This window comes from Oncorhynchus gorbuscha, unplaced genomic scaffold (assembly GCF_021184085.1).
Source record: "Oncorhynchus gorbuscha isolate QuinsamMale2020 ecotype Even-year unplaced genomic scaffold, OgorEven_v1.0 Un_scaffold_2452, whole genome shotgun sequence".
NCBI lineage: Eukaryota > Metazoa > Chordata > Actinopteri > Salmoniformes > Salmonidae > Oncorhynchus > Oncorhynchus gorbuscha.
Window position 1 is genome coordinate 20,910 of NW_025746961.1, and position 24,091 is coordinate 45,000.

The following is a 24,091-nucleotide window of genomic DNA, read 5'->3' on the forward strand; positions in this document are numbered from 1 at the left end:
TTGACTTGGAGTTACATTGTGTTGTTTAAGTGTTCCCTTTATTTTTTTGAGCAGTGTATATATAAAAATATAACACTGAAGTATGGTCTCAGTAAACAGACACACACACACAGTGAACATAGAGACACACACACAGGAACATAGAGACACACACAGTGAACAGAGAGAGAGACACACACAGCGAACAGAGAGAGAGAGACACAGTGAACAGTGAGACACACACAGTGAACAGAGAGAGAGACACACACAGCGAACAGAGAGAGAGAGACACAGTGAACAGTGAGACACACACAGTGAACAGAGAGAGAGACACACACAGCGAACAGAGAGAGAGAGACACAGTGAACAGAGAGAGAGACACACAGTGAACAGAGAGAGAGACACACAGTGAACAGAGAGAGAGACACACAGTGAACAGAGAGAGAGAGACACAGTGAACAGAGAGAGAGACACACAGTGAACAGAGAGAGAGACACACACAGTGAACAGAGAGAGAGACACAGTGAACAGAGAGAGAGACACAGTGAACAGAGAGACACACACAGTGAACAGAGAGACACACACAGTGAACAGAGAGGCACACACAGTGAACAGAGAGAGAGACACACAGTGAACAGAGAGGCACACACAGTGAACAGAGAGAGACACACAGTGAACAGAGAGAGAGACACACAGTGAACAGAGAGGCACACACAGTGAACAGAGAGACACACACAGTGAACAGAGAGAGACACACACAGTGAACAGAGAGGCACACACAGTGAACAGAGAGAGAGACACACAGTGAACAGAGAGAGAGACACACAGTGAACAGAGAGGCACACACAGTGAACAGAGAGAGACACACAGTGAACAGAGAGAGACACACACAGTGAACAGAGAGGCACACACAGTGAACAGAGAGAGACACACAGTGAACAGAGAGAGAGACACACAGTGAACAGAGAGGCACACACAGTGAACAGAGAGACACACACAGTGAACAGAGAGAGACACACACAGTGAACAGAGAGGCACACACAGTGAACAGAGAGAGAGACACACAGTGAACAGAGAGAGAGACACACAGTGAACAGAGAGGCACACACAGTGAACAGAGAGAGACACACAGTGAACAGAGAGAGACACACACAGTGAACAGAGAGGCACACACAGTGAACAGAGAGAGAGACACACAGTGAACAGAGAGAGACACACACAGTGAACAGAGAGGCACACACAGTGAACAGCGAGAGAGACACACAGTGAACAGAGAGAGAGACACACACAGTGAACAGAGAGAGAGACACACACAGTGAACAGAGAGAGAGAGACACACACAGTGAACAGAGTGAGACACACAGCGAACAGAGAGACACACACAGTGAACAGAGAGAGAGACACACAGTGAACAGAGAGAGAGACACACACAGTGAACAGAGAGACACACACAGTGAACAGAGAGAGACACACACAGTGAACAGAGAGACACACACAGTGAACAGAGAGACACACACAGTGAACAGAGAGACACACACAGTGAACAGAGAGAGAGACACACAGTGAACAGAGAGAGAGACACACACAGTGAACAGAGAGACACACACAGTGAACAGAGAGACACACACAGTGAACAGAGAGAGACACACACAGTGAACAGAGAGAGACACACACAGTGAACACAGAGAGAGAGACACACACAGTGAACAGAGAGAGAGAGACACACACAGTGAACAGAGAGACACACACAGTGAACAGAGAGACACACACAGTGAACAGAGAGACACACACAGTGAACAGATAGAGACACACACAGTGAACAGAGAGAGACACACAGTGAACAGAGAGAGAGACACACAGTGAACAGAGAGGCACACACAGTGAACAGAGAGACACACACAGTGAACAGAGAGAGACACACACAGTGAACAGAGAGGCACACACAGTGAACAGAGAGAGAGACACACAGTGAACAGAGAGAGAGACACACAGTGAACAGAGAGGCACACACAGTGAACAGAGAGAGACACACAGTGAACAGAGAGAGACACACACAGTGAACAGAGAGGCACACACAGTGAACAGAGAGAGAGACACACAGTGAACAGAGAGAGACACACACAGTGAACAGAGAGGCACACACAGTGAACAGAGAGAGAGACACACAGTGAACAGAGAGAGAGACACACACAGTGAACAGAGAGAGAGACACACACAGTGAACAGAGAGAGAGACACACACAGTGAACAGAGTGAGACACACAGCGAACAGAGAGACACACACAGTGAACAGAGAGAGAGACACACAGTGAACAGAGAGAGAGACACACACAGTGAACAGAGAGACACACACAGTGAACAGAGAGAGACACACACAGTGAACAGAGAGACACACACAGTGAACAGAGAGACACACACAGTGAACAGAGAGAGACACACACAGTGAACAGAGAGAGAGACACACACAGTGAACAGAGAGACACACACAGTGAACAGAGAGTCACACACAGTGAACAGAGAGACACACACAGTGAACAGAGAGAGACACACACAGTGAACACAGAGAGAGAGACACACACAGTGAACAGAGAGAGAGAGACACACACAGTGAACAGAGAGACACACACAGTGAACAGAGAGACACACACAGTGAACAGAGAGACACACACAGTGAACAGATAGAGACACACACAGTGAACAGAGAGAGACACACACAGTGAACAGAGAGAGACACACACAGTGAACAGAGAGACACACACAGTGAACAGAGAGACACACACAGTGAACAGAGAGACACACACAGAGAACAGAGAGACACACACAGTGAACAGAGAGACACACACAGTGAACAGAGAGAGACACACACAGTGAACAGAGAGAGACACGCACACAGTGAACAGAGAGACACACACAGTGAACAGAGAGACACACACAGTGAACAGAGAGAGAGACACACACAGTGAACAGAGAGACACACACACACACAGCGAACAGAGAGACACACACACACACACACACAGCGAACAGAGAGACACAAACAGCGAACAGAGAGAGAGACACACAGCGAACAGAGAGACACACACAGCGAACAGAGAGACACACACAGCGAACAGAGAGACACACACAGCGAACAGAGAGACACACACAGCGAAGAGAGACACACACTGTGAACAGAGAGAGAGACACACACTGTGAACAGAGAGAGAGACACACACAGCGAACAGAGAGACACACACAGCGAACAGAGAGACACACACAGCGAACAGAGAGACACACACACAGCGAACAGAGAGACACACACACACACACAGCGAACAGAGAGACACACACACACACACAGCGAACAGAGAGACACAAACAGCGAACAGAGAGACACACACACACAGTGAACAGAGATACACACACACACAGAGAACAGATAGAGAGACACACACAGTGAACAGAGACACACACAGTGAACAGAGACACACACACTGACTGACATATATATGGTCTCATTATGGTGTTTGATGACCGATGCTGAGCTGGTTGATTATGTCGGTGATAAACCTATATGAAGGGCCCTGATAGGCTGATTGGCTCATTAAGATATATATTGATTGGTCGGCTGATGGAGGTATTGACCATGTGTGTGTGTGCCTCCCGGTGTGTGTATGTGCGTTTGTATGTGTATGTGTGTGTGTGTTCCAGTTGGTGGAGCCCCTGACCCCTAGCGGCACGGCCCCCAACCAGGCCCAGCTTCGTATCCTCAAAGAGACAGAGCTAAAGAGGGTTAAGATCCTCGGCTCGGGAGCCTTCGGCACCGTCCACAAGGTACGGTTGAGTGTGTCTCTGTGAGTGTGTCTCTGTTTGTGAGTGTGTCTCTGTTTGTGAGTGTGTCTCTGTTTGTGAGTGTGTCTCTGTTTGTGAGTGTGTCTCTGTTTGTGAGTGTGTCTCTGTTTGTGAGTGTGTCTCTGTTTGTGAGTGTGTCTCTGTTTGTGAGTGTGCCTCTGTTTGTGAGTGTGTCTCTGTTTGTGAGTGTGTCTCTGTTTGTGAGTGTGTCTCTGTTTGTGAGTGTGTCTCTGTTTGTGAGTGTGTCTCTGTTTGTGAGTGTGTCTCTGTTTGTGAGTGTGTCTCTGTTTGTGAGTGTGTCTCTGTTTGTGAGTGTGTCTCTGTTTGTGATTGTGCCTCTGTTTGTGATTGTGTCTCTGTTTGTGAGTGTGTCTCTGTTTGTGAGTGTGTCTCTGTTTGTGAGTGTGTCTCTGTTTGTGATTGTGCCTCTGTTTGTGAGTGTGCCTCTGTTTGTGATTGTGCCTCTGTTTGTGAGTGTGTCTCTGTTTGTGATTGTGTCTCTGTTTGTGAGTGTGTCTCTGTTTGTGAGTGTGTCTCTGTTTGTGAGTGTGTCTCTGTTTGTGATTGTGCCTCTGTTTGTGAGTGTGTCTCTGTTTGTGATTGTGTCTCTGTTTGTGAGTGTGTCTCTGTTTGTGAGTGTGTCTCTGTTTGTGAGTGTGCCTCTGTTTGTGAGTGTGTCTCTGTTTGTGAGTGTGTCTCTGTTTGTGAGTGTGTCTCTGTTTGTGATTGTGTCTCTGTTTGTGAGTGTGTCTCTGTGAGTGTGTCTCTGTTTGTGAGTGTGTCTCTGTTTGTGATTGTGTCTCTGTTTGAGTGTGTCTCTGTTTGTGAGTGTGCCTCTGTTTGTGAGTGTGTCTCTGTTTGTGAGTGTGTCTCTGTTTGTGAGTGTGTCTCTGTTTGTGAGTGTGTCTCTGTTTGTGAGTGTGTCTCTGTTTGTGAGTGTGTCTCTGTTTGTGAGTGTGTCTCTGTTTGTGAGTGTGTCTCTGTTTGTGAGTGTGATGTGATGGATGACAGTGTGACTGTGTGTAATACTGTGTAATACTGTGTATGACTATGTGTAATACTGTGTATGACTGTGTGTAATACTGTGTATGACTGTGTATGACTGTGTGTAATACTGTGTATGACTGTGTGTAATACTGTGTATGACTGTGTGTAATACTGTGTATGACTGTGTGTAATACTGTGTATGACTGTGTGTAATACTGTGTATGACTATGTGTAATACTGTGTATGACTGTGTGTAATACTGTGTATGACTGTGTGTAATACTGTGTATGACTGTGTGTAATACTGTGTATGACTGTGTGTAATACTGTGTATGACTGTGTGTAATACTGTGTATGACTGTGTGTAATACTGTGTATGACTATGTGTAATACTGTGTATGACTGTGTGTAATACTGTGTATGACTGTGTATGACTGTGTGTAATACTGTGTATGACTGTGTGTAATACTGTGTAATACTGTGTATGACTGTGTGTAATACTGTGTATGACTGTGTGTAATACTGTGTATGACTGTGTGTAATACTGTGTATGACTGTGTGTAATACTGTGTATGACTGTGTGTAATACTGTGTATGACTGTGTGTAATACTGTGTATGACTGTGTGTAATACTGTGTGTAATACTGTGTATGACTGTGTGTAATACTGTGTATGACTGTGTGTAATACTGTGTATGACTGTGTGTAATACTGTGTAATACTGTGTATGACTGTGTGTAATACTGTGTATGACTGTGTGTAATACTGTGTAATACTGTGTATGACTGTGTGTAATACTGTGTAATACTGTGTAATACTGTGTATGACTGTGTAATACTGTGTATGACTATGTGTAATATTGTGTAATACTGTGTATGACTGTGTGTAATATTGTGTAATACTGTGTATGACTGTGTGTAATACTGTGTAATACTGTGTAATACTGTGTATGACTGTGTAATACTGTGTATGACTGTGTGTAATACTGTGTATGACTGTGTGTAATATTGTGTAATACTGTGTATGACTGTGTGTAATACTGTGTATGACTGTGTATGACTGTGTGTAATACTGTGTATGACTGTGTGTAATATTGTGTAATACTGTGTATGACTGTGTGTAATACTGTGTAATACTGTGTGTAATACTGTGTATGACTGTGTGTAATACTGTGTAATACTGTGTATGACTGTGTAATACTGTGTATGACTGTGTGTAATACTGTGTATGACTGTGTGTAATACTGTGTATGACTGTGTGTAATACTGTGTATGACTGTGTGTAATACTGTGTAATACTGTGTATGACTGTGTGTGACTGTGTGTAATACTGTGTAATACTGTGTAATACTGTGTGTAATACTGTGTAATACTGTGTGTAATACTGTGTATGACTGTGTGTAATACTGTTCATGACTGTGTGTAATACTGTGCATGACTGTGTGTAATACTGTGTATGACTGTGAGCAGCTGTCTTTTTTCATTATTTCTGACATTGCTTCTATTCTCTGAGATTGTGGGAAGGGTTTATGTGTCTCCTTTCAGTGTTTTAAAGTGTGTCGATATGTCCATAGGAGTTTGTGTTTAACAGTGGTAACTCTCAGTGCCTGTGTATTTCAGGGTATCTGGGTCCCAGAGGGAGAGACAGTAAAGATCCCAGTGGCCATAAAGATCCTGAACGAGGCTACGGGGCCCAAAGCAAACGTGGAGTTCATGGACGTGAGTATTACACCACAACTGTGTGTGTGTGTTCGTGTGTGTGTGTGTTCGTGTGTGTGTGTTCGTGTGTGTATTACACACATATAATATTGTCTTCTCTGAGGTATTAGTTGAGCTCATTCCATCTTCTGAAACCTCAGTCTAGTCAGGTTGATCAGTTCAGCCCAGAACCCCCCCCCCTGCTTAATGCCTGGCATGTAGTCTAATGCACCAGGTCTGTTCACATCAGCAGGTAGAGGGTATGCAGGGAAGAGGACAGAGGGAGAGGGGGTAGAAGCCCTTGACTTGCCTTTGAGACAAGCCTGGGTTGGGGGTAGGATAGAGGATGGGGTAGGATAGAGGATGGGGTTTGGGGTTGGATAGAGGATAGGGTAGGGGTAGAGGATGGGGTATGGAATCGAGGGGGGTAGGGGTTAGAGGATTGGGTAGGGGTTAGAGGATTGGATAGGGGTTAGAGGATGGGGTAGAGAATAGAGGTTGGGGTATCGATTATAGGATTGGGTAGGGGTTAGAGGATTGTTTAGGGGTTAGAGGATGGGGTAGAGAATAGAGGTTGGGGTAGGGATTATAGGATGGGGTAGAGAATAGAGGATGGGGTAGGGTTAGAGGATGGGGTAGGGTTAGAGGATGGGGTAGGGTTAGAGGATGGGGTAGGGATTATAGGATGGGGTAGGGTTAGAGGTTGGGGTAGGGGTTATGGGATGGGGTAGGGATTATAGGATGGGGTAGGGATTATAGGATGGGGTAGGGGTTATAGGATGGGGTAGGGATTATAGGATGGGGTAGGGGTTATAGGATGGGGTAGGGATTATAGGATGGGGTAGGTTTAGAGGATGGGGTAGGGATTATAGGATGGGGTAGGGTTAGAGGATGGGGTAGGGATTATAGGATGGGGTAGGGTTAGAGGTTGGGGTAGGGGTTATGGATGGGGTAGGGGATAGATGATTGGGTAAGGGTTAGAGGATGGGGTAGGGGTTAGAGGATGGGGTAAGGGTTAGAGGATGGGGTAAGGGTTAGAGGATGGGGTAAGGGTTAGAATATGGGGTAAGGGTTAGAGGATGGGATAGGGGTTAGAGGATTGGGTAAGGGTTAGAGGATGGGGTAGGGGTTAGAGGATTGGGTAAGGGTTAGAGGATGGGGTAGGGTTAGAGGTTGGGGTAGGGGTTATGGGATGGGGTAGGGGATAGATTGGGGTAGGGGTTATGGGATGGGGTAGGGGATAGAGGATTGGGTAAGGGTTAGAGGTTGGGGTAGGGGTTATGGGATGGGGTAGGGGATAGAGGATTGGGTAAGGGTTAGAGGATGGGGTAAGGGTTAGAGGATTGGGTAAGGGTTAGAGGTTGGGGTAGGGGTTATGGGATTGGGTAGGGGATAGAGGATTGGGTAAGGGTTAGAGGATGGGGTAAGGGTTAAAGGATGGGGTAGGATAGAGTATGTGGTTGGGGATAGAGGATGTGGTAGGATAGGGGATGGGGTAAGAAAGACGATGGGGTAAGGTAGAGGATTGGGGTAGGGTCTATCAAGCATGCTGGTTGGAGAGAGAGACATTTTGCCAAACCTAATTGAAAAGCCCCATCCTCCCTTGCTTCTCCCTCCTTCCTGTCTCCCAGTGGATGGTGGACATCCAGAGCCCACATGGCTACCCAGTTTTTAAACTGCAATCTAATAGCAGGCCCACAGGCTGCCACTGGGACAGTTAGAGACAGACCAGGAGCCAGCAAGCTGTTCTCCCTCACACACACACACACACACACACACACACACACACACACACACACACACACACACACACACACACACACACACACACACACACACACACACACACACACACACACACACACACACACACACACACACACACACACACACTGCTTAGCATCATTCACTATCTGGAAGTGTGTGTGTGTGTGTGTGTGTGTGTGTGTGTGTGTGTGTGTGTGTGTGTGTGTGTGTGTGTGTGTGTGTGTGTGTGTGTGTGTGTGTGTGTGTGTGTGTGTGTGTGTGTGTGTGTGTGTGTGTGTTGGAATACATGGAATAATTCATGTGAATGAATGATTATATTAACAACTCTATATTACTCATAAAGACACTCATGAACACTATCATAAACTTAAACACACGCACAGCTTTACATCCCTGGGGCTGTGCCAGTCTATCCCTGGGGCTGTGCCAGTCTATCACAGGGGCTGTGCCAGTCTATCCCTGGGGCTGTGCCAGTCTATCACTGGGGCTGTGCCAGTCTATCCCTGGGGCTGTGCCAGTCTATCACAGGGGCTGTGCCAGTCTATCACAGGGGCTGTGCCAGTCTATCCCTGGGGCTGTGCCAGTCTATCACTGGGGCTGTGCCAGTCTATCCCTGGGGCTGTGCCAGTCTATCACTGGGGCTGTGCCAGTCTATCACAGGGGCTGTGCCAGTCTATCCCTGGGGCTGTGCCAGTCTATCACAGGGGCTGTGCCAGTCTATCCCTGGGGCTGTGCCAGTCTATCCCTGGGGCTGTGCCAGTCTATCCCTGGGGCTGTGCCAGTCTATCACTGGGGCTGTGCCAGTCTATCCCTGGGGCTGTGCCAGTCTATCCCTGGGGCTGTGCCAGTCTATCACTGGGGCTGTGCCAGTCTATCCCTGGGGCTGTGCCAGTCTATCCCTGGGGCTGTGCCAGTCTATCCCTGGGGCTGTGCCAGTCTATCCCTGGGGCTGTGCCAGTCTATCCCTGGGGCTGTGCCAGTCTATCCCTGGGGCTGTGCCAGTCTATCCCTGGGGCTGTGCCAGTCTATCCCTGGGGCTGTGTGTGTGTGTGGGGGGGGAGTGGAGAAGTCAAGGGGCTGGTAATGGAGGTCACCGCTCAGGAGGATGAGAGAGGTATCCCCAGACACACACTCTCATCACACACACACACACACCACCTCATATATAGTATCCCTCATATCCTAGTACACTCCCTTCTAACAACTGTCAGAGCCTCCTGTCACACAACAGACTCACAAAGCCACTTGTTTTCCTCCTGTGTGAGTGTCTGGTTCAGACTTCCACGACCATATTTGGCTGTACTCTGGGCTTGTATAATGTGCTTTAGTTTTATGAAGTGTAGATGTAATGCTGCTACTTTACCCCGGTGTTAAATCAGGGCACTGTCGGTGCCAAAAGGACCTCCCTACTGCCTGCACTGTGCCGGGATTCATCTACTCTCCACCGCTGAGCCACTCTCACCTCCTTTAGAATCTAAATGTAAAGGCCCTTCATCTACTCTCCACCGCTGAGCCACTCTCACCTCCTTTAGAATCTAAATGTAAAGGCCCTTCATCTACTCTCCACCGCTGAGCCACTCTCACCTCCTTTAGAATCTAAATGTAAAGGCCCTTCATCTACTCTCCACCGCTGAGCCACTTTCACCTCCTTTAGAATCTAAATGTAAAGGCCCTTCATCTACTCTCCACCGCTGAGCCACTCTCACCTCCTTTAGAATCTAAATGTAAAGGCCCTTCATCTACTCTCCACCGCTGAGCCACTCTCACCTCCTTTAGAATCTAAATGTAAAGGCCCTTCATCTACTCTCCACCGCTGAGCCACTCTCACCTCCTTTAGAATCTAAATGTAAAGGCCCTTCATCTACTCTCCACCGCTGAGCCACTCTCACCTCCTTTAGAATCTAAATGTAAAGGCCCTTCATCTATCAAGCCCCCAGAAGCTTCAAAACACCCTGCTCTTTGTGCAGAGAATGTAGAAGTCAGCCAGGCTGTGTGTAACTAGAGTAGAAGTCAGCCAGGCTGTGTGTAACTAGAGTAGAAGTCAGCCAGGCTGTGTGTAACTAGAGTAGAAGTCAGCCAGGCTGTGTGTAACTAGAGTAGAAGTCAGCCAGGCTGTGTGTAACTAGAGTAGAAGTCAGCCAGGCTGTGTGTAACTAGAGTAGAAGTCAGCAGGGCTGTGTGTAACTATAGTAGAAGATAGATGGAGGCTGTGTGTAGCTAGAGAGAAGATAGAGGGAAGCTGTGTATAGCTAGAGAGAAGATAGAGGGAGGCTGTGTGTAACTAGAGAGAAGATAGAGGGAGGCTGTGTGTAGCTAGAGAGAAGATAGAGAGAGGCTGTGTGTAACTAGAGAGAAGATAGAGGGAGGCTGTGTGTAACTAGAGTAGAAGATAGAGAGAGGCTGTGTGTTACACTACATTACACTACACTACACTACACTACACTACCCTGCATTACACTACACTACACTACACTGCACTGCACTACACTACACTACACTACACTACACTACACTACACTACACTACACTACACTACACTACACTACACTACACTACACTACACTACACTACACTACACTACACTACACTACACTACACTACACTACACTGCACTGCACTACACTACACTGCACTACACTGCACTGCACTGCACTACACTACACTGCACTGCACTACACTACACTGCACTACACTACACTGCACTGCACTACACTACACTGCACTGCACTACACTACACTACACTACACTACACTACACTACACTACACTACACTGCACTACACTACACTACACTACACTGCACTACCCTGCATTACACTACACTACACTACACTACACTACACTACACTGCACTACCCTGCATTACACTACACTACACTACACTACACTACACTACACTACACTACACTACACTGCACTGCACTGCACTGCACTACACTACACTACACTACACTACACTGCACTACACTACACTACACTACACTACACTACACTACACTACACTACACTACACTACACTACACTGCACTACCCTGCATTACACTACACTACACTACACTACACTACACTACTACACTACACTACACTACACTGCACTGCACTGCACTGCACTGCACTACACTACACTACACTACACTACACTACACTGCACTGCACTACACTACACTACACTGCACTGCACTGCACTGCACTGCACTGCACTGCACTGCACTGCACTGCACCGCACCGCACCGCACCGCACCACCGCACCGCACCGCACCGCACCGCACCGCACCGCACTGCACTGCACTGCACTACACTGCACTGCACTGCACTACACTACACTACACTACACTACACTACACTACACTACACTACACTACACTACACTACACTACACTACACTACACCATAACACTTGTATTTCCCCTTCCACCTGTGTGCACTTGGCTGTTTGCTCTGTATACTCCTCCATCCACAGTGTTCTGTCAGATTCCCCCAGGCCTGAGTCCCTATCTATCCCCACCAGGAGGCTCTGATTATGGCCAGCATGGAGCATCCCCACCTGGTCCGTCTCCTGGGGGTCTGCCTGAGCCCCACCACACAGCTGGTCACCCAGCTCATGCCCCACGGCTGCCTCCTCGACTACGTCCACGAACACAAGGACAACATCGGCTCTCAACTGCTGCTCAACTGGTGTGTCCAGATCGCTAAGGTAGGATGGCACTGGGGCTGTCATGAGGGAGGGTGTGTGTTTGTGAGTGTGTTTGCGTGTTCGGTCAGTGTTCAGCGCAATTCAGAGTCCACAGACGCAGAGATGTGACAGTCCATCGTCTCATTGTGACATAGCTACGTGGCTCTACCACCATCCACGGGGAGGCACAGCCGACCGCGTACCTCCCCAAAATTCACAACCATCGCGACTCCACCTACAAGTCCTCTATTCATTTCAATGGGTAACAGCTGGAAAAATAGCTTGAGCGCACCGAGAATTCAAAAAGTATGAAAGCCAACGGTCCAATATACTAGAACACAGCTGTGTGTACACCTACACATTTTGGACTTTGATAGGCGTTTTACACTTGAGCTGAATGATCTTAAATCCATAGAACCATAGAACACCATGGTTATACCTGAGGAATGCTATCACTCTCCCACAATCAACCATTACCCAACAATATCAATATCACCACTTCTTTACCAATAAGTGACAGAATCCAGAACCCCAATCTCTCTCTCTCTCTCTCTCTCTCTCTCTCTCTCTCTCTCTCTCTGTCTCTCTCTCTCTCTCTCTCTCTCTCTCTCTCTCTCTCTCTCTCTCTCTCTCTCTCTCTCTCTCTCTCTCTCTCTCTCTCTCTCTCTCTCTCTCTCTCTCTCTCTCTCTCTCTGACACTGTATCAGGTATGGTTTGAGTTCCCCTATTAGAGCAGCATTAGACAGTCATTCACCAGCTCTCCACAGGCTGTCAGTGATAAGAGGCCTGCAGGCTAACGTGCTGCTATCGCCGGCTAGCTCCCATCCCCGCCACTGCCTGTGATGGATGATTTAAATGAGCTTGAGGAACAGAGTACTTAAGCAGGTACTTATTGAAGTAATTGGATTCGATTTAACTTGTGGTGGGGAGAACGGCTGGAGAGCTGGGGGAAGGTGTGGGAAAGGGAGAGGGATATGGGGGTTGTAGGGTCGACAGGGAGGAGATGACCCTTACCATTATGGCATTCAGTTGAATAGAGAGTACGGCATCCGTATTAGGATGAGGATAGAGGATGTCCTAATATGGATGATGTACTTACCATTCACCACTCAGCCACTCCCCATAGAAATAGGGACGAGGAAGGAATGGTGAAGAGTGAGCTTGTATCAGGCTAAAGGTTGTTCTGCACGGAAGCATTTGATCGTTTTTGATAATCCTTCATTGGAAAATGGTAATGTAATGATGTGAAGGTAGACTGCTGTAGTCACTGTTTCTCTGATAGACTGTTTTATATCAGCCAATAAATCAATGGAGAAATCTGTAACACAATGCATTGTTTACCCAGTCATTTACCCCCACATGTTGTGGCCAACAGTGGTAACTGTGGCTGAGAAAAAACTTTCAAGGAACCAGAGTAAAACATTCTCAGAACCACTGCAACCTAAAAATAAACGTTCCCAGAACAGGTGAAATTTCCATGCCTCCCTCTATCTCCATCCCTCACTGCCCACCTCCCTCCAACTCTCTCGCTCTCTCCCTCCATTCCTGCCTCCCAACCTCTAGCCATTTCCCTCCCTCCCTCCATCTATCTCTCCCTCCCTCTCTCCATCTCTCCATCCCTCCCCATCCTGGTGGCCGAAAGGTCAAAGACTGCTCTATTTCTCTCGTTAAAGACTGCTGTAGTCTGTCCCCATGAGGCCCAGCGATGCTACCCGACTACAAACTGAGAGCTAAAAATAGAGTTTAAAAAGAGAGAGATAAAAAGGTGTTTGAGATTAGATTAGTTGAGAAGACATTAAACCTCCAGCACAGGGAAGTTTCCAATGCATAAAGTAGACTGGATCAACTAGGCATTTGTGAAACGAGGCAATGGGTGAGGGGTCTCCCTCTCGCTCCAGTCAGCCTTTCCCATTCCAGAGTGGAATAATATTCATGTGATAGTTAGGTTTGGGTGTATTGTAATGAGGAAGTCAATCACTGATTTAAACATGGGGGTGGAGATGGTGGTGTGACTTGGCTCCCTCTCTTCCATGCTGCATGGGCACTGATGGAATGGACTTCATCTCTCTGTCCCACAGATAAACAGGGAAGGGCTGGAGCAAAGCCTAGGACTGGATCTGGGGCTTTGAAACAAAACCAGGGAAATCAGAAATACTGTGAAGCATACTGTAGACTTACTTAAATGCACCTTATCCAGGAAAACACCAAAATCGTCTCAGTCTGACAGCACCGTCCACAGACATTTCAGCTTCCACAACTAGGTCTCAAACTCGCTGTCCATCAGTCTTCTCTAATAATCTCTGCACACACATTTTCCAAACCATTCTGCCAGTTAGTGTAGCAGCATAGCCTCCATGCTAACTTCCTCTAGTTAGCGTAGCAGCATAGCCTCAATGCTAACTACTTCTAGTTAGCATAGCAGCATATCCTTCATGTTAACTTTCTCTAGTTAGCATAGTAGCATATCCTCCATGCTAACTTCCTCTAGTTAGTGTAGTAGCATATCCTCCATGCTAACTTCCTCTAGTTAGTGTAGTAGCATATCCTCCATGCAAACTTCCTCTAGTTAGTGTAGTAGCATATCCTCCATGTTAACTTCCTCTGGTTAGCATAGTAGCATATCCTCCATGTTAACTTCCTCTAGTTAGTGTAGCAGCATATCCTCCATGTTAACTTCCTCTAGTTAGTGTAGCAGCATATTCTCCATGCTAACTTCCTCTAGTTTTTGTAGTAGCATATCCTCCATGCTAACTTCCTCTAGTTAGTGTAGCAGCATATCCTCCATGCTAACTTTCTCTAGTTAGTGTAGTAGCATATCCTCCATGCAAACTTCCTCTAGTTAGTGTAGTAGCATATCCTCCATGTTAACTTCCTCTAGTTAGTGTAGCAGCATATCCTCCATGCTAAGTTCCTCTGTAGCGGCATAGTTTCCATCTGCTGCATCTCCTGTCCACCACTTGATTTACTTTCATTATCAGCACATGCACATCATCCCTCCTCCATCCATCTACCTCCTCCCTCCTCTACCTCTTCCCTCCTTTCTCATCTCTCCTCCCTCCACCTCCTCCCTCCTTCCTTAACTCTCCTCCTGCCACCTCCTCCCTCCAGCCCCTCCCTCCTCCCTCCTCCCTCCTCCCTCCTCCCTCCGCTTCCTCCCACCATCTCCTCCTCCCTCCACCTCCTCCCTCCTTCCTCATCACTCCTCCCTCCCTCCTCCCTCCTCTTCCTCCCTCCTTCCTCATCACTCCTCCCTCCACCTCCCTCTTTCTCTTCCTCCCTCCTTCCTCATCACCTCTTCCCTCCTCTCTTCTCCCTCCACCTCCCTCCCCCATCCACCTCCTCCCTCCTCTCTCCTCCCTCCTCCCTCCTCCCTCCCTCCCTCCTCCCTCCTCCCTCCTCCCTCCCCCTCCACCTCCTCCCTCCTCCCTCCCCCATCCACCTCCTCCTCCTCCCTCCTCTCTCCTCCCTCCTCTCTTCTCCCTCCACCTCCCTCCCCCATCCACCTCCTCTCTCCTCCCTCCTCCCTCCTCCCTCCTCCCTCCTCCCTCCTCCCTCCACCTCCCTCTACCTCCTCCTCTTCTTTGATTAGTCAGTCAAAAGTAAAGTACTGTATATGCTCCTGACTTTTTGCCAGTGATCTCTGATTCGTTCGTGGAGGGTGTACGTGTGTGTGTACGTGTGTGTGTGCATGCGTGCGTGTGTGTGTGTGTGGAGGATTTGCATAGTGCTGTTGGCCCCTCAGAGGGTTGGCTCCTCACTAACTCAGTGGTGGATATCCAATCTGCTTGGGTTTACAGGCCCCTCGGTGTCATTCTCCACCTTCTCTCTCTCTTCTCTCTCTCTCTCTCTGCTGAGCAAACACATCTCCTTCGGCCTCATTAGCACTGCCTTAAGTCCTTCCTCTCCTCCACCCATCCCTCCGTCCTGCTCTCCCTCTCTCCCTCTGTTGCTCCCTCACTTCTTCTCTAACCCTTATTCTTCATCTGATCTCTATCCCCCGCACAGTCCTCGAATCCAAATGAGTACACATACACACACGCACATTAATATCCACACACATACAATACACCCAGCCACCCAGCCAGCTAGCCACCCAGCTGTGGCCACTTTGGGTTGCTGAGTTGGTATATGCAATTTTGCATTCTCTCTCTCTCTCTCTCTCTCTCTCTCTCTCTCTCTCTCTCTCTCTCTCTCTCTCTCTCTTCTCCTCTCTCTCTCTCTCTTCTCTCTCTCTCCCTCTCTCTCTCTCTTTCTCTCTCTCTCTTTCTCCTCTCTCTTTTTTTCCTCTCACTTTTTCTCTCTCTCTCTCTTTCTTTACCTCTCTCTCTCAACCACTATAACTGTATATAGCATCACAGTTAGTGTTCATGATGATTTTAATAAAAGAAAGCACTCAATACTGAATCAAAACAATAAACGATGATGTGAATTTACAAAACCGAAACAGTACCGTGTGGCCTAAACACTCACACGGAAACAAACACCCACAAACCAAAAGTGAAACCCAGGCTAAGTATGATTCTCAATCAGATACAACTAACGACACCTGCCTCTGATTGAGCACCATACTAGGCCGAACACAGAAACCAAACATAGAAAAACAAACCTAGACTGCCCACCCCAACTCACACCCTGACCATATGAACAAAGACAAAACAAAGGAACTAAGGTCAAAACGTGACAAACCACATATCACCAAAACGTTACTTGACATATTATGTGAATTTGAATGGGTGCACTTGATTGAGCTTGCCCACCGTGCTGAATAGACAGAGTGGTCCCCTTCAGAACTACACCAATGGTCCTATAGGGTGCAAACCCTGGCTATCCTGTCATGTTTTGTCATTAATTTTCATGTCTTGTCCCTGTGCTTCCCCTTCTATTCGTTTCCCTCTGCTGGTCTTATTAGGTTCTTTCCCTCTTTCTATCCCTCTCTCTCCCCCTCCGTCTCTCACTCTCTCGCTCTCTCTTCTCTCTATCGTTCCGTTCCTGCTCCCAGCTGTTCCTATTCCCCTAATCATCATTTAGTCTTCCCACACCTGTTCCCGATCCTTTTCCCTGATTAGAGTCCCTATTTCTCTCCTTGTTTTCCGTACCTGCCCTGTCGGATCCTCATCTATAATTCACCGTGCTGTGTCTATGTTTTGCCCTGTCGTGTCGTGTTTCCCTCAGATGCTGCGTGGTGAGCAGGTGTCTGAGTCTGCTAGGTTCAAGTGCCTTCCCGAGGCAACCTGCAGTTCTCAATCAAGTCTCCAGTCTGTTCTCGTCTTTACGAGTAGTATTATGCTTTTGTTTTGTAAAGTTTATTACTGGATTAAATACTCTGTTTTCGCCAAGTCGCTTTTGGGTCCTCATTCACCTGCATGACAGAAGGATCCGACCGAGGAATGGACCCAGCGACTACAGACGCTCGTAACACTGCCGTCGAGATCCAAGGAGCCATGCTCGGCAGACACGAGCAGGAATTGTCTGCTGCTCGCCATGCCGTGGAGAACCTGGCCGCTCAGGTTTCCGACCTCTCTGGACAGTTCCAGAGTCTTCGTCTCGTGCCACCTGTTACTTCCTGGCCTGCCGAGCCTCCAGAACCTAGGGTTAATAACCCACCTTGCTACTCCGGGCAGCCCACTGAGTGCCGCTCCTTTCTCACCCAGTGTGAGATTGTGTTCTCTCTCCAACCCAACACATACTCTAGAGAGAGCTCGGGTTGCTTACGTCATTTCACTCCTTACTGGCCGGGCCCGAGAGTGGGGCACAGCTATCTGGGAGGCAAGGGCTGATTGTTCTAACAATTACCAGAACTTTAAAGAGGAGATGATTCGGGTTTTTGACCGTTCAGTTTTTGGTGGGGAGGCTTCTAGGGTCCTGGCTTCCCTATGCCAAGGTGATCGATCCATAACGGATTACTCTATAGAGTTTCGTACTCTTGCTGCCTCTAGTGACTGGAACGAGCCGGCGCTGCTCGCTCGTTTTCTGGAGGGACTCCACACAGTGGTCAAAGATGAGATTCTCTCTCGGGAGGTTCCTTCCAGTGTGGACTCTTTGATTGCTCTCGCCATCCGCATAGAACGACGGGTAGATCTTCGTCACCAGGCTCGTGGAAGAGAGCTCGCATCAACGGTGTTTCCCTGCTCCGCATCGCAACCATCTCCCTCCTCTGGCTCTGAGACTGAGCCCATGCAGCTGGGAGGGATTCGCATCTCGACTAAGGAGAGGGAACGGAGGATCACCAACCGCCTGTGCCTCTATTGCGGATTTGATGGACATTTTGTTAATTCATGTCCAGTAAGAGGCCAGAGCCCATCAGTAAGCGGAGGGCTACTGGTGAGCGCTACTACTCAGGTCTCTTCATCTAGATCCTGTACTACTATGTCGGTCCATCTACGCTGGACCGGTTCGGGTGCTACATGCAGTGCCTTGATTGACTCTGGGGCTGAGGGTTGTTTCATGGACGAAGCATGGGTTCGGAAACATAACATTCCTTTCAGACAGTTAGACAAGCCTACGCCCATGTTTGCCTTAGATGGTAGTCATCTTCCCAGTATCAGATTTGAGACACTACCTTTAACTCTCACAGTATCTGGTAACCACAGTGAGACTATTTCTTTTTTGATTTTTCGTTCACCTTTCACACCTGTTGTTTTGGGTCATCCCTGGCTAGTATGTCATAATCCTTCTATTAATTGGTCTTGTAATTCTATCCTATCCTGGAACGTATCTTGTCATGTGAAGTGCTTAATGTCTGCCATCCCTCCCATTTCTTCTGTCCCCACTTCTCAGGAGGAACCTGGCGATTTGACAGGAGTGCCGGAGGAATATCATGATCTGCGCACGGTCTTCAGTCGGTCCCGAGCCAACTCCCTTCCTCCTCACCGGTCGTATGATTGTAGTATTGATCTCCTTCCGGGGACCACTCCTCCTCGGGGTAGACTATACTCTCTGTCGGCTCCCGAACGTAAGGCTCTCGAGGATTATTTATCTGTGTCTCTTGACGCCGGTACCATAGTGCCTTCTTCCTCTCCGGCCGGGGCGGGGTTCTTTTTGTTAAGAAGAAGGACGGTACTCTGCGCCCCTGCGTGGATTATCGAGGGCTGAATGACATAACGGTTAAGAATCGTTATCCGCTTCCCCTTATGTCATCAGCCTTCGAGATTCTGCAGGGAGCCAGGTGCTTTACTAAGTTGGACCTTCGTAACGCTTACCATCTCGTGCGCATCAGAGAGGGGGACGAGTGGAAAACGGCGTTTAACACTCCGTTAGGGCATTTTGAGTACCGGGTTCTGCCGTTTGGTCTCGCCAATGCGCCAGCTGTTTTTCAGGCATTAGTTAATGATGTTCTGAGAGACATGCTGAACATCTTTGTTTTTGTCTATCTTGACGATATCCTGATTTTTTCACCGTCACTCGAGATTCATGTTCAGCACGTTCAACGTGTTCTACAGCGCCTTTTAGAGAATTGTCTCTACGTAAAGGCTGAGAAGTGCTCTTTTCATGTCTCCTCCGTTACTTTTCTCGGTTCCGTTATTTCCGCTGAAGGCATTCAGATGGATTCCGCTAAGGTCCAAGCTGTCAGTGATTGGCCCGTTCCAAGGTCACGTGTCGAGTTGCAGCGCTTTTTAGGTTTCGCTAATTTCTATCGGCGTTTCATTCGTAATTTCGGTCAAGTTGCTGCCCCTCTCACAGCTCTTACTTCTGTCAAGATGTGTTTTAAGTGGTCCGGTTCCGCCCAGGAGCTTTTGATCTTCTAAAAGAACGTTTTACGTCCGCTCCTATCCTCGTTACTCCTGACGTCACTAGACAATTCATTGTCGAGGTTGACGCTTCAGAGGTAGGCGTGGGAGCCATTCTATCCCAGCGCTTCCAGTCTGACGATAAGGTTCATCCTTGCGCTTATTTTTCTCATCGCCTGTCGCCATCTGAGCGCAACTATGATGTGGGTAACCGTGAACTGCTCGCCATCCGCTTAGCCCTAGGCGAATGGCGACAGTGGTTGGAGGGGGCGACCGTTCCTTTTGTCGTTTGGACAGACCATAAGAACCTTGAGTACATCCGTTCTGCCAAACGACTTAATGCCCGTCAAGCTCGTTGGGCGTTGTTTTTCGCTCGTTTCGAGTTTGTGATTTCTTACCGTCCGGGTAGCAAGAACACCAAGCCTGATGCCTTATCCCGTCTGTTTAGTTCTTCTGTGGCTTCTACTGATCCCGAGGGATTCTTCCTTATGGGCGTGTTGTCGGGTTGACAGTCTGGGGAATTGAAAGACAGGTTAAGCAAGCACTCACGCACACTGCGTCGCCGCGCGCTTGTCCTAGTAACCTCCTTTTCGTTCCTGTTTCCACTCGTCTGGCTGTTCTTCAGTGGGCTCACTCTGCCAAGTTAGCTGGTCATCCCGGTGTTCGAGGCACTCTTGCGTCTATTCGCCAGCGCTTTTGGTGGCCGACTCAGGAGCGTGACACGCGCCGTTTCGTGGCTGCTTGTTCGGACTGCGCGCAGACTAAGTCGGGTAACTCTCCTCCTGCCGGTCGTCTCAGACCGCTCCCCATTCCTTCTCGACCATGGTCTCACATCGCCCTAGACTTCATTACCGGTCTGCCTTTGTCTGCGGGGAAGACTGTGATTCTTACGGTTGTCGATAGGTTCTCTAAGGCGGCACATTTCATTCCCCTCGCTAAACTTCCTTCCGCTAAGGAGACGGCACAAATCATTATCGAGAATGTGTTCAGAATTCATGGCCTCCCGTTAGACGCCGTTTCAGACAGAGGCCCGCAATTCACGTCACAGTTTTGGAGGGAGTTCTGTCGTTTGATTGGTGCGTCCGTCAGTCTCTCTTCCGGGTTTCATCCCCAGTCTAACGGTCAAGCAGAGAGGGCCAATCAGACGATTGGTCGCATACTACGCAGCCTTTCTTTCAGAAACCCTGCGTCTTGGGCAGAACAGCTCCCCTGGGCAGAATACGCTCACAACTCGCTTCCTTCGTCTGCTACCGGGTTATCTCCGTTTCAGAGTAGTCTGGGTTACCAGCCTCCTCTATTCTCTTCCCAGCTTGCCGAGTCCAGCGTTCCCTCCGCTCAAGCGTTTGTCCAACGTTGTGAGCGCACCTGGAGGAGGGTGAGGTCTGCACTTTGCCGCTACAGGGCACAGACTGTGAGAGCCGCCAATAAACGCAGGATTAAGAGTCCAAGGTATTGTTGCGGCCAGAGAGTGTGGCTTTCCACTCGCAACCTTCCTCTTACGACAGCTTCTCGTAAGTTGACTCCGCGGTTCATTGGTCCGTTCCGTGTCTCCCAGGTCGTCAATCCTGTCGCTGTGCGACTGCTTCTTCCGCGACATCTTCGTCGCGTCCATCCTGTCTTCCATGTCTCCTGTGTCAAGCCCTTTCTTCGCACCCCGTTCGTCTTCCCTCCCCCTCCCGTCCTTGTCGAGAGCGCACCTATTTACAAGGTACATAAGATCATGGACATGCGTTCTCGGGGACGGGGTCACCAATACTTAGTGGATTGGGAGGGTTACGGTCCTGAGGAGAAGGAGTTGGGTTCCGTCTCGGGACGTGCTGGACCGTTCACTCATTGATGATTTCCTCCGTTGCCGCCAGATTCCTCCTCGAGTGCGCCAGGAGGCGCTCGGTGAGTGGGGGGGTACTGTCATGTTTTGTCATTAATTTTCATGTCTTGTCCCTGTGCTTCCCCTTCTATTCGTTTCCCTCTGCTGGTCTTATTAGGTTCTTTCCCTCTTTCTATCCCTCTCTCTCCCCCTCCCTCTCTCACTCTCTCGCTCTCTCTTCTCTCTATCGTTCCGTTCCTGCTCCCAGCTGTTCCTATTCCCCTAATCATCATTTAGTCTTCCCACACCTGTTCCCGATCCTTTTCCCTGATTAGAGTCCCTATTTCTCTCCTTGTTTTCCGTACCTGCCCTGTCGGATCCTCATCTATAATTCACCGTGCTGTGTCTATGTTTTGCCCTGTCGTGTCGTGTTTCCCTCAGATGCTGCGTGGTGAGCAGGTGTCTGAGTCTGCTAGGTTCAAGTGCCTTCCCGAGGCAACCTGCAGTTCTCGATCAAGTCTCCAGTCTGTTCTCGTCTTTACGAGTAGTATTATGCTTTTTGTTTTGTAAAGTTTATTACTGGATTAAATACTCTGTTTTCGCCAAGTCGCTTTTGGGTCCTCATTCACCTGCATGACATATCCCATGTGCTTGGTGAGCTAAATCAAGTGCAACCGTTCACAAACAAGGCAACACATGGTCCTAGCCTCTGAAGAGCCCTCTCCTCCCCCCAGTCCAAACACACTAAACTGAAGCAACCAGCTGCTGTTGTTCTAAAGCAGATGATCAACTCTGAATCTCACCAGGAACCTTATGGGGGAATTAAATTACAGATAATGCAGTAACCAAACAACATGCCCTGCTATGCTTGGTGGCTGTACAGCTAACAGTACAGAAAATACCCCTGAATGTGTTCCATCCTCATGTGTGTGTGTTTGTGATACCCAGGGATGTGTGTGTGATATCCAGGGGTGTGTGTGTGTGTGATACCCAGGGGTGTGTGTGTGTGTGTGATACCCAGGTGTGTGTGTGTGTGTGTGTGTGTGTGTGTGTGTGTGTGTGTGTGTGTGTGTGTGTGTGTGTGTGTGTGTGTGTGTGTGTGTGTGTGTGTGTGTGTGTGTGTGTGTGTGTGTGTGTGTGTGTGTGTGTGTGTGTGTGTGTGTGTGTGTGTGTGTGTGATAACCAGGGGTGTGTGTGACACCCAGGGATGTGTGTGATAACCAGGGGTGTGTGTGACACCCAGGGATGTGTGTGATATCCAGGGATGTGTGTGTGTCTGCTGACACCACAGAATGATAGAGCATCTCTTCATCTCAGAGAGGGGAGGGGTACATTGATAAGCCCAGGATCTGTCTAATTATACTGTAGGATCAACCGGCCTAATGGATGCGTGAGGCAGGGATTTCCACTGGCACAGCCAAGGATTCAGAGGTGGGATTGAATCGGTCACCTCTTCTCCAAAGTCCATTTCAAGAGAATATGCCAGCTGGAGTGCAGGTGTATGTGTGCATGAAGATGAATGTAAAGCTATGGGAAATATAGGAAATTCAAGACGCTGCGGTTTCAGATTTTGTCGACGGCACCAGAAGAGCCTCGGGGTTCGTTAAGGCTTCATTAACACGTGATTATGTTTCCCTGGATGTGGTGGGAATGGTGGGGCTTCATTAACATGTGATTATGTTTCCCTGGATGTGGTGGGAATGGTGGGGCTTCATGTTGTTGAGTTGTTTCCCTGGATGTGGTGGGAATGGTGGGGCTTCATTAACACGTGATTATGTTTCCCTGGATGTGGTGGGAATGGTGGGGCTTCATTAACACGTGATTATGTTTCCCTGGATGTGGAGGGAATGGTGGGGCTTCATTAACACGTGATTATGTTTCCCTGGATGTGGTGGGAATGGTGGGGCTTCATGTTGTTGAGTTGTTTCCCTGGATGTGGTGGGAATGGTGGGGCTTCATTAACACGTGATTATGTTTCCCTGGATGTGGTTGGAATGGTGGGGCTTCATTAACACGTGATTATGTTTCCCTGGATGTGGTGGGAATGGTGGGGCTTCATTAACACGTGATTATGTTTCCCTGGATGTGGTGGGAATGGTGGGGCTTCATTAACACGTGATTATGTTTCCCTGGATGTGGTGGGAATGGTGGGGCTTCATGTTGTTGAGTTGTTTCCCTGGATGTGGAGGGAATGGTGGGGCTTCATGTTGTTGAGGTGTTTCCCTGGATGTGGAGGGAATGGTGGGGCTTCATGTTGTTGAGTTGAACAAACTGTTGGAGTGTTTCCCTGTAGTGTAGAAGAGACCTGTGATAGTATTATTTCTGAGTACCACTGAATACTAAATACTGGAGTCAAACCTCTTCCTCTCTTCCCACTAGAGAATGATGATGAGATGATAACAGTGGATCAATTAGTAGCACTTATAGCCGGGGAGGACTGAGATGCTTGCCCTTAGCAGACATAATGATGGGCTCACAGACAGCCCAGCTGGCTCCACGCACAACAGGTGAGAGGGACGACAGGGTAGATGAAGACATCGTGAACAATGAAGAAGGAAATGAAACCTGAGGAAGACTGTCATTATTTTCCATGTTGGATTTGTTAGAGATGTTACGGGTGACAGGC

At 48.4% G+C, this 24,091-nt stretch overlaps 1 protein-coding gene across 1 annotated transcript in view; it reads left to right on the forward strand.

The window, feature by feature from the left end:
- Positions 1-24,091, forward strand: part of LOC124025800 (receptor tyrosine-protein kinase erbB-4-like) — a gene marked incomplete at its 3' end in the record, with an annotated part of 68,679 nt that overhangs the window by 17,215 nt on the left and 27,373 nt on the right. The window contains exons 3-5 of the mRNA XM_046339127.1: positions 3,669-3,791; positions 6,414-6,512; positions 11,767-11,952. Of these exons, the coding sequence (XP_046195083.1) occupies positions 3,669-3,791; positions 6,414-6,512; positions 11,767-11,952 (408 nt within the window). The remainder of the gene's footprint in view (positions 1-3,668; positions 3,792-6,413; positions 6,513-11,766; positions 11,953-24,091) is intronic.